At 40.9% G+C, this 18378-nt stretch overlaps 1 protein-coding gene across 21 annotated transcripts; it reads left to right on the top strand.

The window, feature by feature from the left end:
- Positions 1-529: 529 nt before the first annotated feature.
- Positions 530-17478, top strand: LOC141763228 (protein NLRC3-like). Of its 21 annotated transcripts, XM_074627733.1 has the most exons (15): positions 530-1050; positions 2365-2701; positions 3026-3175; positions 3621-3737; positions 3905-4021; positions 4316-4533; positions 5787-7575; positions 9074-9250; positions 9984-10157; positions 11400-11573; positions 13104-13277; positions 14130-14303; positions 14507-14680; positions 15509-15682; positions 16617-17478. In XM_074627733.1, exons 3-15 carry the CDS (start codon positions 3045-3047, stop codon positions 16621-16623), a joined length of 3600 nt encoding a protein of 1199 aa, XP_074483834.1. In that variant the 5' UTR covers positions 530-1050; positions 2365-2701; positions 3026-3044; the 3' UTR covers positions 16624-17478. The 21 variants fall into 21 exon arrangements, with proteins under 21 accessions (XP_074483834.1, XP_074483835.1, XP_074483837.1 ...); XM_074627734.1 differs by lacking the exon at positions 3621-3737; XM_074627736.1 differs by lacking the exon at positions 3905-4021 and having other exon boundaries at positions 4322-4533.
- Positions 17479-18378: the final 900 nt, after the last annotated feature.

Below are 18378 nucleotides of genomic sequence, written 5' to 3'. Positions count from 1 at the left end.
GGAGTGGACAAATATACTTGCTTTATGCAAATGTGTGTTTATGTTTATTATTGGAAATCAATTAACAACACAAAACAATGAGAAATATTGTCCAGAAACACTCACAGGTACTGCATTTAGCATACAAAAATATGATCAGATCATAACATGGCAAACTGCAGCCCAACAGGCAACAACAGCTGTCAGATTTAAAGATAGACGGGTTTTGGTTGACTGTCTGTCTGTCTCTGCACACCTGCTTGTCTATCTGTCTGTCTGCCTGTCTTGTGCAGCTAAAGCAGGACTGGAGAGAGAGCTGGGACTGTGAAACTTACTCTGCCTGACTTCATTTCATGGTGATTACACAACTTTTTCCACGAATTTAGCTCTTAATTAAGTGTATCTGTTCCATTTGAAATAATGTCATATTATAATTGAATTAGCTCATTTCACATATCTCAACATTGTGACCACAGTTATTTATGTTTAGAGCAGGGGTCAGCAACATAAGGCTCTTTAGCTCCTCTCCAGTGGCTCCCTGTAGATTTTTATTCTATTTATCTATTTTATTTTATTTTATTTTAATATAATTTAATGTAATTTATTTTTATTTATTTATTTATTCATTCAGTTAGTTAGTTATTGTTTTGTTTCTGCACAATCTCCTGTTCCACACTCCAGTCCAGATGGTGAGTTTTCCTCATTATTATTATTAATATTATTCTTATTATTATTAGTCTTATTACTATTTATTTTTATTTTTTTTAATAATAATTGTATTTATTTTTTATTTTGGTTTCTGCACAATCTCCTGCTCCACACTCCAGTAGTCCAGTAGTCCAGTAGGTGGCACGTTGCCAACCGCCAAAGAAGAAGAAGAAGCGCCCGCGCAAACTCAGTGGAGGTGGAGCCTCGTGAGTGTAATCAGCTTCACCTGTAGCTTCACCTGTAGCTTCACCTACACGTGTCTGCCGGGAGAAACACCCGACGGCTGGACATGTTGACATTAGAGCGGATTAATTTATGGATTTATGAATCTGCTTCATGAAGACACCTGGAGGACGTTATGAGGTAAATCACCGTGTCCGTTGCTAGGTAGCTTAGCGTCCAGCTTACTGATGCTAGCTGAGCCGTTAGTAACGGTTGGTAACGGTTGGTACAAGGAGGTTTGAAAAGAGCCAGCTAGCTCGTGGGTAATATAATGAAGTAAATCTAATAACTTTCATCATTTAAGTTGTCACAAAATGTGGAAGAAGTCGCCAGTATCATATTGTTTAATGCTGTAACTCATGTACTACTCATTTAGTTAACTTATAACGGTGTTCCTGACCTGTCTGGCTGTGTGTGTGTGTGTGTGTCCCCTTATACAGGTAGGACACGTTCGTTGAATATGCATGTTATGTTAAGTAGCGTCGCCATTTTGGCTCAAATTCACTATGTTATGCTGTGCTAAGTATTGTCGCCATTTTGGCTCAAATTCACTGTGTTATGCTGTGTTTGTTAACCAGAACTGTTCCTGCTGTGTTTAACACTGCTACTGAAGTTATATGTTAATCTCTTTTCTGTCGTTAAAGAAAAATAAATGGGCATTTAGAGTTTGGGATAAAGAAACACACCAGCTGTACTGTTAATCACATTTGATTATATAATAATAATCTTTATTTGTATAGCCCCTTTCTAAACATAGTTTCAAAGTGCTTGCACAGATACAATGAAATACAGACAAAATAAAAACAACAATAAAAGAACATAACCAAATAATGACAAAAAAATAAAACCAGCGGAATCAAAACAAGTTACTACACATAAGCCAAAAGAGGACAATATAAGGTGTGGGAAAAGGTGCACCAAGCTGTTGCCTTACGGAGGTAAAAAAGCCTTTTTGTAAAATATGGAATAGCTTTTCACATCTATCAATAAACTGTTCATCTGTTAAATGTTTCAAAAGTCGCTTAAAGGGTCATTTAATTGCTGTCTTGTAATTGCTTTTCCCCATGTTGTTGTCCATGTATCTGTTTTTATGTTTTTTATTTTTTCCCACTCATAATGTTTGGTTACGATTGCCCAGAAGTCATTATAGATATTTAAATCAATATCCTCCTCACAAACACTAACCATACACTTCCACGCAACACACACACACTTATCTTTGTTGATATATTTACTGTATTGTTATTATATATATCCTGTCCTAATTGTTTGTTATCACTATTATTTAGTCATATTTTTTCTTTATATTAATCTTGTCTCTAGGTGGAGGCTTCAGATAAGCCCAGTGGATTTTTTGCCTCTTCCTGCACTGTTATGTTGTTTAGTCTTAAATTATGCTAAACAAATAAATAAACAAACACACAGTGCTGATTTGCATCTCAAATTACTTTACAGGTTCCCAGCTTTCAGATGATGTACACCACTTCTACGGGATATCTACTGTTGACCTGCTATCTCCCCTTAAAGACCCCCTGTACCCTCCTAGAAAAGACTAAAACCGGCCTATTTGTGGGTCTCGGAGGGTTAATTCAGCATGTTCCAGCTAAGAGAGATTCTTATGAACACGTCATGGCTGTAAACACACCCACAGTCACAGATGAACTCGGCTCATATCCTGTAAATGGAGAGGGGAGGAGGCACACTGATCCAGTGATCCAGGCTCATGAGAAAAGAGAGGGAAACTTCCATTTTGAATCAACGGCGGTGACAGAGAGGTGAAGACTGAAGCAGGGTGAGTATTAATCCTACATTTCATTATTTCACTGTCAAAGTCTCTAAGTCAGTTTTCTCCCCGTGGACAGAACTCAACAGTTTGATTAATCTGTGAACACTAAGTCGTGACAGGTTGAATAATGCTCATTAAAACTGCCGTAACCCAAGAAAACAAGCAGAGATCTAAAGAAAAGTGACCAGGTGGAGTGCTGGGTGGTTTTATTGTACTGTATATATTTTGTGTGTGTGATAGAGAGAGAGGTTGTGTGTTTCTTCCTGTTCTCTCAGTCTTGCCTGTGTCCTTTACATGTTCACAGTCAGTGTCGAATGTTTTACCTCTCAGACTGACTTCAGATCAGAAGATGATTGACTGTGTGGAGGAAGAGGAGGACGGAGCAGAGTCTCTAGTCTCCGGCTGTCTGTCTATGAAGAGTGATCAGTCTATAGGTCATCCTCTACACTTCAGTAATGAACCTGGACCCTCAGAGTCAAAGTAAGAGAGCTGCTACTAACTCATTTATAGGACTCATTTTCACTTTCCTCTACCAATACTGTTTTCTGTTGATTTTGTTTCTATTTTAAAATTTCTACTAAAATGTATTTGCTAACTAAAGCTGAACAAACGTTTCTTGACACAAAGAGAATGCCATGCCAATGCCATGATTTTGTTGATTGTGTGTTTTTTACATTACATTTTTACGTTTTAGTGTCAAAATATTAATTTCTTAAGTAGCTGTGTAATAAGAGGGATAATGCACAGCTAGCGGGTCATTGTTGTGAAAGAATCCCCTTCAGGGCGATGACCGGCTCGCTGTACATTATCCCTTACTTATTGACAGTAGCAGTAGTTTGTGTATTTAGAGCTGCTGAAATGTCTGTCATCAGAGACTTTATTAAGGATTCATGTGATGTGAATAAAAACATCTTGGTGTTTGCAGAGTCCAGTACAGACCGAGAGCAGAGTCTCCAGTACCCAGCTGTCTGTCTATGAAGAGCTACCGGTCCAAAGATTCTCCTCCATACTTCAGTAATGAACCTGGACCCTCAGACACAAAGTAAGAGACTGTTTTTACTGTAATCTAAGAGGACTAATACAAACTTTTAAACCAAATTATTGACAGTAGCAGTAGTTTGTGTATTTAGAGCTGCTGAAATGTCTTTGTCATCAGAGACTTTATCAAGGATTCATGTGATGTGAATAAAATCATCTTGGTGTTTGCAGAGTCCAGTACAGACCGAGAGCAGAGTCTCCAGTACCCAGCTGTCTGTCTATGAAGAGTGACCAGTCCAAAGGTCGTCCTCTACTCTTCAGTAATGAACCTGGACCCTCAGACACAAAGTAAGAGACTGTTTCTACTGTGCGCTGACCTGATGGATGATGATGCATTGAGGATGAAGACTAAATGTTCTGCTAAAAGATTTATATTCCTGATGCAGAACTATTAGTGCAGATACTGTTTCAAACTAAGATAGATGTTAGTCTGGGTTTTATAGCCACAAACTACTGATTGTATTTCAGAAACAAAACACCTGAGAACCTCCATTTCACAATTTACACTTCATGAAAATATATATAAGTTTTGGATCATTAGTAAGTGGACCTTTGACCTTAGATTTTGACATGTCTTCACAGGAAGAGGAAGAGGAGTGATGTCTCTGTGGAGGAGCAGCTGTCCGGCTGTGCCTTGTGCCAGGACGTCTTGAAGGATCCAGTCTCTACCAGCTGTGGACACTGGTTCTCATACTGGGACCAGCCTGCTTCATCAGGAGACTCCTCCTGTCCCGAGTGTGGAGAAAGATCCAGAACAAGAGCTGGACTGCAGCCAGCCGGTCAGACCAGCACTGTGCAAAGTAAGACTCGACATCTGTCTGCTGACGTCTCCATGTCTGAAAACACTATTTACCCGGTCCTGCAAGGACACTAGGGGACGCGCTACTCCACTCAACTGGCTGTTCAAGCCATAGACATACTGTATATACATACGCCAATGTTAACGTGTGATACAGAGGTCAATGCGGTGTCTTTGTATATATGTCTGAGTCAAGCGGTGACGTTGAATGCACCTGATTGGTTCTTGGTTTTTATGCTCGCCGTTTCAAACTGGAAACAACATGGCGGCCTGCCCATAAACTTTCTGTTATTCCTTATAAACAATCCACCAAAATCTACTTCCGAAAACATTTTAAGCGAGCTATAGGCGATGCCACTGCTGAATCTCGTTTTATTTTAGAACTAGATCTCCTAGTTTGACAGCTTGACAGTTTTGTGAGCGACGCGTCGCGCTGGACGGGCTCATGTGCATAAAAGACTGTTTCCCGCCTTTTCATTTTGAAAGAGCAACAGCCAATGAGGAAACTCCGACACTCGGCCGACCAATCGTGTAACGTCATCACTCATTCAGTGACAGACTTTTGCGGTTGTAGGGCTGGCCCTGTGCGGTCCAGCCAAAAAGACAGCACAAGGGAGAGGGCGATCAGTAGAAGAGCGACAAAGAGACATAGCGTGACGGTATTGTGAATGAGAGAAAGAAATGTTATTTTCTGATTGTCTCACGGCGTTAAAACCTAATGTTTATTATTTAACTGCAGGCGGCAGAGTGTGTTTACTGCTGCGACCACCAACAACCCTCGTCACATGTTATGTTGCTTTTTCGTACATCAGCGGAATATTTTGCTGAATCTTCACAGGTTTTTAGACCCAAGGAAACACAGACAACAGGGGACTGAAGGAACCTTTTAGTTCCTTAAAAGTAGTAGGACTAAAACAGGTCTACACAACGAGATATGAACATATTCTACATTATTTGATGAGTGGATCAGTTTTAAATATTACAGTGAGGAAAGAACAGCCACAGTGAGCTGTTTAGATGAAGAGCTGCAGACGGACAGCTGAGGCTCCGTCTCCTCTGCTGTCAATCACTCATGTTCACCGATTGAGAGAAAAAGGAGCATTTCTGATGCTTCCACAAAAACTGGACTGTTTTAAACCTTTACTTCTTTTTTATTTACTTTATATTGATCACTTCAATATTGGCAATGAACATAATAAGCAGATTGTCAAATTTTCTTTATTTTGTCTCAAACTTTTTTTCCTTCTCTTTCAGCAGATAGAGGTCTGCAGGAGGTTGTAGATGAACATAAGATCAGTCTGAGGAATAGATGTGAACGTGTGACTGAAGGAACTGATGAAACAGGAAGTGGAACCCTCCTCAACAGGATCTACACTGAGCTCTACATCACAGAGGGACAGAGTGAAGAGGTTAATACCCAACATGAGGTGAGGCAGCTTGAGACAGTCTCCAAGATGAACACCCTCCATGACGCTCCAATCAAGTGCCACGACATCTTTAAAGCCTTATCTGACCAAGAGGGACACATCAGAGTCGTTCTGACGAACGGCGTCGCTGGCGTTGGAAAAACCTTCTCAGTGCAGAAGTTCACTCTGGACTGGGCAGAGGGCTTGGAAAACCAAGATGTCCGTCTGGTCGTTCCGCTTCCGTTCAGGGAGCTGAACTTGATCAGAGATGAGCAGTACAGTCTTCTCATGCTGCTCCATGATTTCCATCCAACATTACAGAAGGTCACAGCAGAGAAGCTCGCTGTCTGTAAAGTTCTGTTCATCTTTGACGGCCTGGATGAAAGCAGACTTTCACTGGGTTTCAAGAACAATGAGGTTGTGTCTGATGTCACCCAGAAGTCATCAGTCAACGTGCTGTTGACAAACCTCATCCAGGGGAATCTGCTTCCCTCAGCTCTCGTCTGGATAACTTCCCGACCTGCAGCGGCCAATCGGATCCCTCCTGCATTTGTTCACAGGGTAACAGAAGTACGAGGCTTCACCGACGCCCAGAAGGAGGAGTACTTCAGGAGGAGAGTCAGTGATGAAGAGCAGTCCGGCAGAATCATCTCACACATCAAGACATCCAGGAGCCTCCACATCATGTGTCTAATCCCAGTCTTCTGCTGGATCACTGCTACAGTTCTGGACCACATGTTGACTACAGACCAGAGAGGAGAGCTGCCCAAGACCCTGACTGACCTGTACTCACACTTCCTGTTGGTTCAGACAAAGAGGAAGAAGCAGAAGTACGGCGAGGGACGTGAGACGAGTCCACAGGAGCTGACGGAGGCTGACGGGGAAGTTCTTCTGAAGCTGGGGAGGCTGGCGTTTGAACATCTGGAGAAAGGAAACATCATGTTCTACCAAGAAGACCTGGAGCGGTGTGGTCTGGATGTCACCGAGGCCTCGGTGTACTCGGGTGTTTGTACAGAGATCTTCAAAAGAGAGTGTGTGATCTTCCAGAAAACAGTCTACTGCTTTGTTCACCTGAGCATTCAGGAGTTTCTGGCTGCAGTCTACATGTTCCACTGTTACACAAACGGCAACACAGAGGTACTGAAGGCCTTCCTGGGAGAAGAATATGTTCATTCAACCCTGGATGACTTCCTGTGGAGAGCCATGGAGAAATCCCTTGAAAGTGAAAATGGCCACCTGGACCTGTTTGTTCGCTTCCTTCACGGCCTCTCTCTGAAGTCCAACCAGAGAGTCTTAGGAGGTCTGCTGGGTCGGACAAAGAGCAGTTCAGGAAGCATTCGGGACGCCATCTACAACCTAAAAAAGAAGAAAACCAATACCTCTCCTGACAGAGGCATCAACATCTTCCACTGTCTGACGGAGATGAACGACCACTCGGTATATCGGGAGATCCAAAAGTTCTTAAAGTCAGAGGACAGATCGGAGAAGAAACTCTCAGAGATCCACTGCTCAGCTCTGGCCTACATGCTGCAGATGTCAGAGGAGGTTCAGGATGAGTTTGACCTGAAGAAGTACAACGTAACACCAGAGGGACGACTGAGACTGATTCCAGCTGTGAGGAACTTCAGAAAAGCAGAGTAAGTCCAGATGTGATTAACTTTATAGATCAGTGTAGATTACTAGTTTAGTTCTTCAAATATACACAGCTGGGTTTAACCGGTGTAACGGCAGCAACAGAACGTTTACTGATCTGGCGGGGAGTCGGGGCAGTCCTGGGATTAGAGCCCGGTTCTGGGGTTTGCTTTCAACACGTTACCTTGTGTGTTTTTGGACTCATCTCTTTCGTTGGCTCTCGACTGTTGCCATGTTACCACAGTTTTAGTTTTCTTTGAGACCAGCTCTGCCATGTCTCGTCTCGTCACCCCAAAAAACACATGAACTTCCTAGTTGGTTAATGAACCAACATAATATCATAATATTACATTAATCACATTGTGATATTGCTTATTAGTAATGCAATACAGGCTGGATTTAGCACTGCGTCTCTGTCGGCACAGGTTGTTGATGTAGGCTACTTTTTAATTTGCCAGAACGTGTCATAATGACAAATGTCGGTTCTGCCGGTTAGCATAAAATCAAACCGGTTTGAGCTCGTACACCGGACTGGACCGGCAAAACCGAAAATCGACCCAACTATAGAATTAGCCAACGTAAACTACTGGTCATACGAGACAAAGATAGTCGTTGTAAAACCCCTGAGTGTGTTGAATCGAGCAATGGTGCATTTTATTGCTCATGATTTCAAGTTGTGTTCCATCATCTTGTTTTTAAGTCTTTCTTTTTATTCTGTTACTCACAGAAGGAAACTCAGGTGTTTCTCTCTCTTGTTGCTGTAGAGAAGAGTAGTAGCAAGAAATACACAGCTTCCACCAATAACAGCAGTCTGATGAATATATAACAGCAGAATGGTAGAATTCAGACTTTAAGAGATCTTATACACACCAAAGATCAATGTTATGTTTTTAATGCAGATACACTGATAACATCTTTCTGATGATATTATGTTGAAAATAATGCAACCTTATTGGTTCTTTAATTGTGTTTGTGAGCTGAATACGTATGACGCTCAGAAAAGTGTAAATGACAAAAAATGTCTCTACCGTTTGGCAGAAGTCACAGAATTTTCCCATTTATGGACGTGAACCTGAAAGCAGCAGGTAGCTAGCAAAGAGAGGTCAACTTTCTCAACTGTATTATTATTATTACTTATTCACTGAGTTTTAATGTGCTTTTCTAATCAAGAAGGCCTCATGCTAACTTTGTGGAGACAGACCTGGGATCAGATCAAACTGACAGACTGGACATTAGGGAAGCCTCAATGTAACTACATGTTCTCTCTCTTCATCTGCAAGATTAAAGAAAAACAAAGATTAAAAGTCTGCAGGTTTGAGAGAGAGTGATGAGAATTATTGTTTCACGTCAAACAGTGAGATAAGATTAGCTGAACCGCTGATGTGAGGAGCAAATGTTAATCAAAGAAGTATATATGAAACTGTTTAGTCATCAAATGCATGAAGTAAATATAAACCGTCCTTTTTCATAATAACATATTTTGTCATTTTTGTTTCATCACAGACTTTCTGGCTGTGGACTCTCAGGTACTCACTGTGAAGTTGTGGCCTCAGCTCTGAAGTCCAACCCCTCCCATCTGAGAGAGCTAGACATGAGTAACAACAACAACCTGCAGGTTTCAGGAGTGAAGCTACTTTCTGCCGGACTGGAGAGTCCAAACTGTAAACTGGAGAGTCTGAGGTCAGTTCACTGACTGTAGCTTATGTAGTTTGTACACACACTCTCTACGCACTGGCTCTCCTCCAGATGGCTCTAGAGAGGGACATTCACGTTTTCACGTCGGCCACCTCGTGAAAGCGTCTCCAACACGCTTGGCACAGAGGAGAGGCTTCACCGCTAGATACTGCCAGATCCTACACACTGGACCTTTAACCACAGACCTTATTTCAGGCATCTAACTAAAAACCCATTGACTTCCAGACGAGGGAACAGGAAGTGCTAAAATACTAACTCATTTCTGGGTTTTAGGACTCAATCCTGTAGCGCTCTATTTGACACATGGCTGTTGTTTGAAGACACACTTGACCAAATGGGGACCTTTCCTGTAAATGACATAAACCTACTAAGCTACCAGATACAGTAAGGAGAAGGCCATGTAATAAATTAAATAATGAAGTCCAACAAGTCTGATTTAATATTGATCCTCTAATTCCAGACTTGACAGAGATCAGCAGCATGTTATTGATGTGTGTTGACATGAATAGGTGTATGAATGTGGTGACATTTGGATGATGTCTGTAGAAGGCTGACATTATGATGATCCACAATAACACAATAACTAAGTCACTCTACTTATTTTAGGGAAAAGCTCATTGATTAGGACAAAGTAATGTTGAGCTACACATTTAAAACCTGAACACATCTGATTGGACTATAAAGTGATTTTTATCTTCATCATTTATTCTTTATTCAGATTTATTTACGGCGGTTTGTCAGAGACCAGCTGTGCTATTCTGGCCTCAGCTCTGAAGTCCAACCCCTCCCATCTGAGAGAACTGGAGCTGAGTGGAAACGAGCTAAAGGATTCAGGAGCGGAGCTCCTGAGTGGTTTTCTGGAGAGTCCAGACTGTAGTCTGGAGACTCTGAGGTCAGTTCACAGACTCTCTGTTACTATTAGAGATCATATATGTTGAATTAACAATTGAACCTGATTTATGTGCAAACATAACTTACTTCCATAAAGTTGTTATTGTCCTTTTCTTCATATTTTCATGTTTCTTGAACTAAATTTAGTCTGCAGTCACAAAAGACTTGTTTCTTAAAGACACTGTAGAAAATGTCCACTGTTGTTAAAGTAAATTAATGTTTATCATTGTTGGTAAATGGTCACATGGTAATACTCAGAGTTCCTACGCAGTATGGAATTTTATTTTACTAATTTCCAGGTCTGGACAATTTCTAAAAATAAATAGATCATACAAGCAGAGTGTTTTTCACGGCGTTTGGAGCAGCCGGTGCAGCCAAAATGTTTACTACTGTGTGAGAGAGCGACGGCCAGAGCGAGCTTGATCTCGTTGAAAGCAGCACAGGAAGTAGGCTCTGACTGAACGCATACTCCTACAGAGCTGCCTCTACGCCTGTACGTCCCAGCCAGGGCCGGCGCCTCCATAGAGGCCAACTAGGCAACTGCCTAGGGCGGCACTTTGACAGCCAAATGTGGGCCAACTATTCAGCATGAGCAACATAACAATAATAATATGATAAGGCAGGCAGACGGCACAGAGCAGAACGCTGCCTGTCAGACTGGCACAATGTAATAATTTACATATTGAGGGGGGTACGAGCGGCCCCTCCTAATTTGGACTAATCCTCGTGTTGGCTAAAATCTGATTTGCTCAGTCATTTACATCATGAACGTGACGAACTGTGACCAGTGTTCCAGCTGGCCGGTCTTGTTTTGATTCAGTGGTGACGTGCTGATACAAACTGAGGAGGTGTCATCCACTATGAAGAGTCTTGAAGGTCTTAATCATCATCATCAGATTCTCTTTATACCACTAAAACTCTATTATATCTCACTCTATTATCCACAAATAATGTCTGATCATTGATATTGATCCTTCAGCACACACACGTAGATGAACACAGAGATCAGCAGCCTGTTATTGATGTGTGTTGACATGAATAGGTGTATGAATGTTGTGACATTTGGATGATGTCTGTAGAAGGCTGACATTATGATGATCCACAATAACTAAGTCACTCTACTTATTTTAGGGAAAAGCTCATTGATTAGGACAAAGTAATGTTGAGCTAGACATTTAAAATCTGAACACATCTGATTAGATTATAAAGTGATTTTCATCTTCATAATTTATTCTTTATTCAGATTGAGTGACTGCAGTTTGAGAGAGACCAGCTGTGCTTCTCTGGCCTCAGCTCTGAAGTCCAACCCCTCCCATCTGAGAGAGCTGGATCTGGGTAACAACAAGCTGCAGGATTCAGGAGTGAAGCTCCTGTGTGGTTTTCTGGAGAGTCCAGACTGTAGACTGGAGACTCTGAGGTCAGAAACTATTTTTTACTTGTGTACTGAGATTAATACACTGCTCAAAAAAAAATAAGGGAACACTTAATCATCACAGTATAACACTGGAGTGATTTTGAATAGAATCCAGATTTTGGTTTCTTTTGACCGTTGTTACATCATTCTCAACAAGTTATACAATGTACATCAGTAAAGATTTTCAACTTGAATAATTCGTTCATCAAGATCTGACGTGTGATTTAAGCGTTCCCTTAAAGGGACTATTTGTAACTTTCAGAAATGCTTGTTAAAAGCGACACCTGTGGCCGTTAAGTCAACGGCCACAGTGCTCGCTCTAAATAGACATGAACGAGCATCACTCAAAACAGTGAGGCGACACACGTCAGCTAAAACCACAATATCACTATATTTCAGCTGCTTGGCAGTAATGTTAGCTGACCAGACGAAGGTCTCTCCATGAATCACTGCTGATCCTAGTGTTGGCTTTTCGCCCGGAGGCTGAAGCAGCGGGGGCGAAGCAGGAAGAGAAATGTTATCGTGTCCGACCGGGTGCCGGTGTCTCCCTCCGGCACCCGGTCAGAGACGGTAACGTTTCTCGCTGCGGAGCCCCGTCACTTCACAAGACACGGGAAACCTCTGTTTTGTCTGGAGGAGCTGCAGCATTTATTTCTGCACAAACGTTCACTAGATATTCTCGGAGCTAAACTAACTCTTCTGCAGTGCGTAGTGTGCGCGCATGCACGTGTAGAGGTGGAGCGAGACAGCGAGAACGCGCGCGGTGTGTGAGTGAAGGCAAGCAGGCAGCGGAGCAGAGACTCCGGCCACACGCAAGCGCGTGCACGGGATCCCGACCCGGTAGATTTATACGTGTAAGAAGTAATAAACAGTCCCTTTTAATTGTTTTGAGCAGTGTATGATGTTAAAGTTGTGTTGACACTAAACTGCAGACATAAGGCTGATATTATACTGATCCACGCTGAGTATCTTAATGCTGAGTACATTTTCTTCTTTGGTGGTTTAGTCCATTGACTGTGGCAGAGCAATGTCGAGCTTCACTTTTAAAACCTTAATATATCACAACTCTTGACTTTTGTCTTGTTTCTTTTTTTTCCAAGAAAATGTCTTATGTCTTATCTTATATATCTTTTGTTCACATTTCCCCAAAATCCATTCTGACATCTTTGGAAACTTTTACATCTTGAGTTGAATCTTTAGTCAATTTCTGTGGTTTTTATTTGTGTTTGGCTGCTCAACATGAGTTTGTATCGATGGATCCACCGGTGGAGCTGTCAGAGTTTAAGAGTTGAAGTCACTACGTTGTTGTTGAAGTAGCAGCACGTTGTCATTAATATTAACGAGAGCTCTGTTTCACTTTTTGTATTTTACAGTTTTTAACCTGCATCCTGTTGGCTTCAGGTGTTTCGGAGTTTACATTTTCAGAACTTCTACGTTCTAAACCTTCTTCAGCTGTGAACAGATTATTAAACATTGAATGATTTCAAGCAGGAATATTGTCTTCTAAAGTTACATCATTTATTCTTTATTCAGATTGATTTTCTGCAGTTTGTCAGAGATCAGCTGTACTCCTCTGGCCTCAGCTCTTAAGTCAAACCCCTCCCATCTGAGAGAGCTAGAGCTTGATGGAAACAAGCTGCAGGATTCAGGAGTGGAGTTGCTGTGTGGTTTTCTGGAGAGTCCACACTGTAGACTGGAGACTCTGAGGTCAGTAACCATTTTTTACTTCTGTACTGAAATTAATATGATGTGAAAGTTGTGGTGACACTAAACTGCAGACATAAGGCTGATATTATACTGATCCACACTGAGTATCTTAATGCTAAAGTACATTTTCTTCTTCGGTGGTTTAGTCCATTGACTGCGGCAGAGCAATGTCGAGCTACACTTTTAAAACCTTAATATATCACAACTCTTGACTTTCATCATGTTTCTTTTTTTTCCCCAAGAAATGATAATAAAAATACATAAATATGAAGATTAAATAAATAATCTCTATTTCAGCTATCAGACAATAACAAATATATTCAAAATGTGTTTTTTCTAAAAAACAATATGAAGCTTTGTGATGCTTATACTGGTTGAATATTTTAAACTGAAGATGCTTTGACTTTATGACTCCACTATTCCTAAAATATATATGTTGTAGATGTCTTATCTTATATATCTTTTGTTCACATTTCCCCAAAATCCATCCTGACATATTTGACATCCTTGGAAACTTTGAGATCTTGAGTTGAATCTTGAATCAATTTCTGTGGTATTTATTTGTGTTTGGCTGCTCAACATGAGTTTGCATCAATGGATCCACTGGTGGAGCTGTCAGAGTTTAAGAGGTGAAGTCACTACGTTGTCATTAATATTAATGAGAGCTCTGTTTCACTTTTTGTATTTTACAGTTTTTAACCTGCATCCTGTTGGCTTCAGGTGTTTCGGAGTTCACATTTTCTGAACTTCTACATTCTAAACCTTCTTCAGCTGTGAACAGATTATTAAACATTGAATAATTTCAAGCTGGAACGTTGTCTTCTAAAGTTACATCATTTATTCTTTATTCAGATTGAGGTGGTGCAGGTTGTCAGAGATCAGCTGTTCTCCTCTGGCCTCAGCTCTGAAGTCCAACCCCTCCCATCTGAGAGAACTGGATCTGAATAACAACATCCTGCAGACTCCAGGAGTGAAGCTCCTGTGTGGCTTTCTGGAGAGTCCACACTGTAGACTGGAGACTCTGAGGTCAGACACTATTTTTTACTTCTGTACTGAGATTGATATGATGCGAAAGTTGTGGTGACACTAAACTGCAGACATAAGGCTGATATTATACTGATCCACACTGAGTATCTTAATGCTAAAGTACATTTTCTTCTCCGGTGGTTTAGTCCATTGACTAGCAGGAACGTTGTCTTCTAAAGTTACATCATTTATTCTTTATTCAGATTGAGGTGCTGCAGGTTGTCAGAGATCAGCTGTGCTCCTCTGGCCTCAGCTCTGAAGTCCAACCCCTCCCATCTGAGAGAGCTGGAGCTGGGTGGAAACGAGCTGCAGGATTTAGGAGTGAAGCTACTGTGTGGTTTTCTGAAGAGTCCACACTGTAGACTGGAGACTCTGAGGTCAGTTCACTCTGTTACTCTTAATTAACAATTGAACCTGATTTATGTGCAAACAAAACTTACATCCGTAAAGTTGTTAATGTCGTTTTGTTCATATTTTCATGTTTCTTGAACTAAATTTAGTCTTCAGTTACAAAAGACTTGTTTCTTAAAGACACTGTAGAAAATATCCACTGTTAGTTGTTAAAGTAAATTAATGTTTATCATTGTTGGTAAATGGTCACATCTGGATACAGAGGATCTTCTGAACTAATACTCAGGGTTCCTACGCAGTATGGAGAAGTATGGAATTTGATTTGACCAATTTCCAGGTCTGGATGAGTATGGAAAAAAGAAAAGTGAGAATGGAAAAGCATTTCTCTTTCCAGACTGTTGCTCCTATTCTGCTTTCTAAGATATAAAATTCAGAATTACTAAAAATAAATAGATCCTACAAGCAGAGTGTTTTTCACGGCGTTTGGAGCAGCGAGTGCAGCCAAAATGTTTACTACTATGTGAGAAAGCGCGGGCCAGAGCCAGCTTGATCTCGTTGAAAGCTACGCAAGAAGTAGGCTCTGACTGAACGCACGCTCCTACAGAGCTTGGCTCAGTTATTTACATCATGAACGTGGGGGTGGGGGCAATGGATCAGCATTCATGTTGCGCCCCCTCGTCAGTACCCAGGTCCGCCTGGGGAAGCCAATGATCTTACCAGCTGACTAAATTCTAAGAGACAATGCCTGAGAGACAAATCGAAGAATCCTAGTCTTCAACTACACATTTAAAACCTGAACACATCTGATTGGATTATAAAGTGATTTTTATCTCCATCATTTATTCTTTATTCAGACTGAAGAGCTGCAGGTTGTCAAAGATCAGCTGTACTTCTCTGGCCTCCGCTCTGAAGTCCAACCCCTCCCATCTGAGAGAGCTGGAGCTGAGAGGAAACGAGCTGACGGATTCAGGAGCGATGCTGCTGTCTGATCTTGAGGAGAGTCCACACTGTAGACTGGAGACTCTGAGGTCAGTAGAGGGTCGGAGTCGGTCCGTTCTGGTTTCAGCAGTATTGTTGCGATGCGTTTCTTCCGTTAAGCTGCGAGAGGAGAACGGTGACACACAGAGAGAGAGAACAGTCAGCCAATCGGATCAGCCAGAAGCTTGTTGTGATCATGTGTTAGAGTTGATGTGAAGAAGATGTTGTTGTTGTGTTCATGTCTCCAGGAAATAAAGCTGGATTACAGCTGACAGCATCACATCATGTATAGAGACAGTAGATGAAACATTAAATCCATCATTAAAGTGAGCAGTGAAAAGCTCTCTGTTTCTGCAGTAATGACGCTCTCACGACTCTCAGCAGTTTATTTCCACTGTGTACTGTGTGGATCGTAAGATAATATTACACGGAGACAAAGAATTTCAACGCATTATCCAGGCTAAAAGCAACAGAGTTTAAAGTGACAAATGCAGAAAAGTCAGACTCTGAATATGTAAATTAACAGACTTTTAATATCACCGCCCCGTCTAGAGCACCATAGATCATGAAATGGACATAAATTACATTTATACAACCACAATAACACAAAATCAGTATATCAGTATATAGTCACTCATCTGAATCAGCTTCTTGAGCCGTATGTTGCTGCGAGACTCGTCAGAGTCGCGCTCCTACAGTTCCTCACACCGAATGCGTCGCCTCGGTTACTTTGCTACCGATACTTTTATGTATTTATTTTTTACTTTCTCCCAAGTCTGTTTCACACCGCCGGGGTTGGAGCTGAAAGAATAAGACATTTACACATTCACTGTCCTTCCTGCATCTGGTAGTTTAAACTGTGTTAATTTTAGTCTGGATTATGTGTTTAACTTGTCTAATATGTGTAAAGTATGCCGCTCTGCTGATGAAGGGAGTCTCTGTAAACACTGATTGATGACTTCTGTTGTCTTCTTCTCTCATCAGATGGTAGAAGTAATCTGGTGTTCCTCTGGACCTGACAGAGTCTATCTGGACTCTGTCCTTCTGCACAGTCTCTGCAGACACACTGAGACTCCTCCACTCCTTCTGCTCCACACTCAGCCACCTCCTCCACCTGGACTTGTCTTCATTCATTGATATATTCTGAACCCAAAGTGCCTCTGCATATTAGTTTTGTTTATGACAACATAACTGTAGATTAACACTATTAAATAGAGGTTTCTGCTTTGCTTTCTGTTGCAGCTCCACCCTGTGGAACAATGGAGTTTTGCAGTTAATTTCCTCACACTACTTTTTCATATTATAACAGATTCTGCACCAAAGTTAGCACCTTAATAGTGTCTTTTGTATGTGATGTTTGATGTAAAACCAAAAAAAATCCTGACTATCTGGGTGTTTGCTGCAAAACAAATGAAATTGTTTTTAGTTTATTACAGATGTACGTGTCACCCTGCTAGTTTTCACATTACATGGCTCAACACAGACACATGAAGTCAACCTGTGGAGCTTTTCTGCCCTACTGTGGTGCGATTGGCTAGTATTCGTTGCCTCTGCCTCGACTGTTTGGCTCATTTTGCATATATATATATTTTATACACACGTGGACAAAATTGTTGGTACCCTTCCGTTAAAGAAAGAAAAACCCACAATGGTCACTGAAATAACTTAAAACTGGCAAAAGTAATAATAAATAAATATTTATAAATAATAATATAATAAATAAGTTCCAGACATTTCATGACGAAATTTTTAGGCCATACAAAACTATATTTTGATGGCATATGACACTACAAGTATGCATACAGTATGCCATAACAAGGTCATAGTGTGGCAACATTTTTATGGCATACTAATGATTTTTTTTATGACATACTAAAAATATATTTCCTTTTATAAAATAAACTTCCTTATTCTTTTCTGATGCGTGAGTCTGTTCTCAATTATTCTGTAGTATTTTACATATTCATTCTAACACACTGCTTTTTAAAAGACTGCAAAATAAACGAAACTTGTGGATATTGTCTCGTTGCTCTTATTGTAACAAGCGAGGATTTTGTCTATTGAATTTCTCAATGATCCGATTTTAACGAGAGACGCTCCCACAGACACCGCTATGTAAATCTACTCTATATTCAATGTCATGCCCACAAGGAAAGCGTAATGAAGGTCTATATAAAAATCACTCATAAATAATACAATACTGCAATTCCACTTCTTTCTACAACAGCCCCATTCCTTGGAAACTCATTGATATCCTCGTGCAAAAAAAAAAAGGGGCTCGGTTCAAATAGCTGCCAGGCCCTGGTTAAGTAATACAGGAACTAGGCTAATAAACCAACGTCTTTCTGTTTGTATTGATTTGAAGCAGTTTTCAAGGAGAGACGAGTGTCGTTAAAAGAGGATTGCGAAGCCTCAGTGGAATCTGTTCAGTTGAATCCAAGGCTTGTACTGCTAAGGTGCCCCTGAGATTAATAAGTAATGCGTATTTGTACAGGCACAAGTTAATTAATATTTCAATGTTTGCCAACCATTAAAAACACCTTTTATATAGACAATGCCCTGTTCATTTGTTGGGCCCCTTGCAGCTCTCCAGACTGGCTTGTCACTCATTGAGGTCCGATCGCCACTGAACCAACACAGGTATTCCAGCCTCCTCCTTTATTAAACTGATGGTCTTTGTGTAATTCAACGAGACGAAATTGCATTTAAGTTTATTTTACAGACTAAACATTTTAACAATAAATGG

Source organism: Sebastes fasciatus, chromosome 24 (assembly GCF_043250625.1).
Source record: "Sebastes fasciatus isolate fSebFas1 chromosome 24, fSebFas1.pri, whole genome shotgun sequence".
In the NCBI taxonomy this organism is placed as follows: domain Eukaryota; kingdom Metazoa; phylum Chordata; class Actinopteri; order Perciformes; family Sebastidae; genus Sebastes; species Sebastes fasciatus.
This window is presented reverse-complemented; position numbering and strand designations above follow the sequence as displayed.

Coding starts and splice junctions, on each gene's coding strand:
- LOC141763228 (XM_074627733.1), top strand. CDS start 3,045: ATGATTGACTGTGTGGAGGAAGAGGAGGACGGAGCAGAGTCTCTAGTC. Junction 4,022..4,315: donor CCTGGACCCTCAGACACAAA/GTAAGAGACTGT, acceptor ATGTCTTCACAG/GAAGAGGAAGAGGAGTGATG. Junction 14,304..14,506: donor TGTAGACTGGAGACTCTGAG/GTCAGACACTAT, acceptor TTCTTTATTCAG/ATTGAGGTGCTGCAGGTTGT.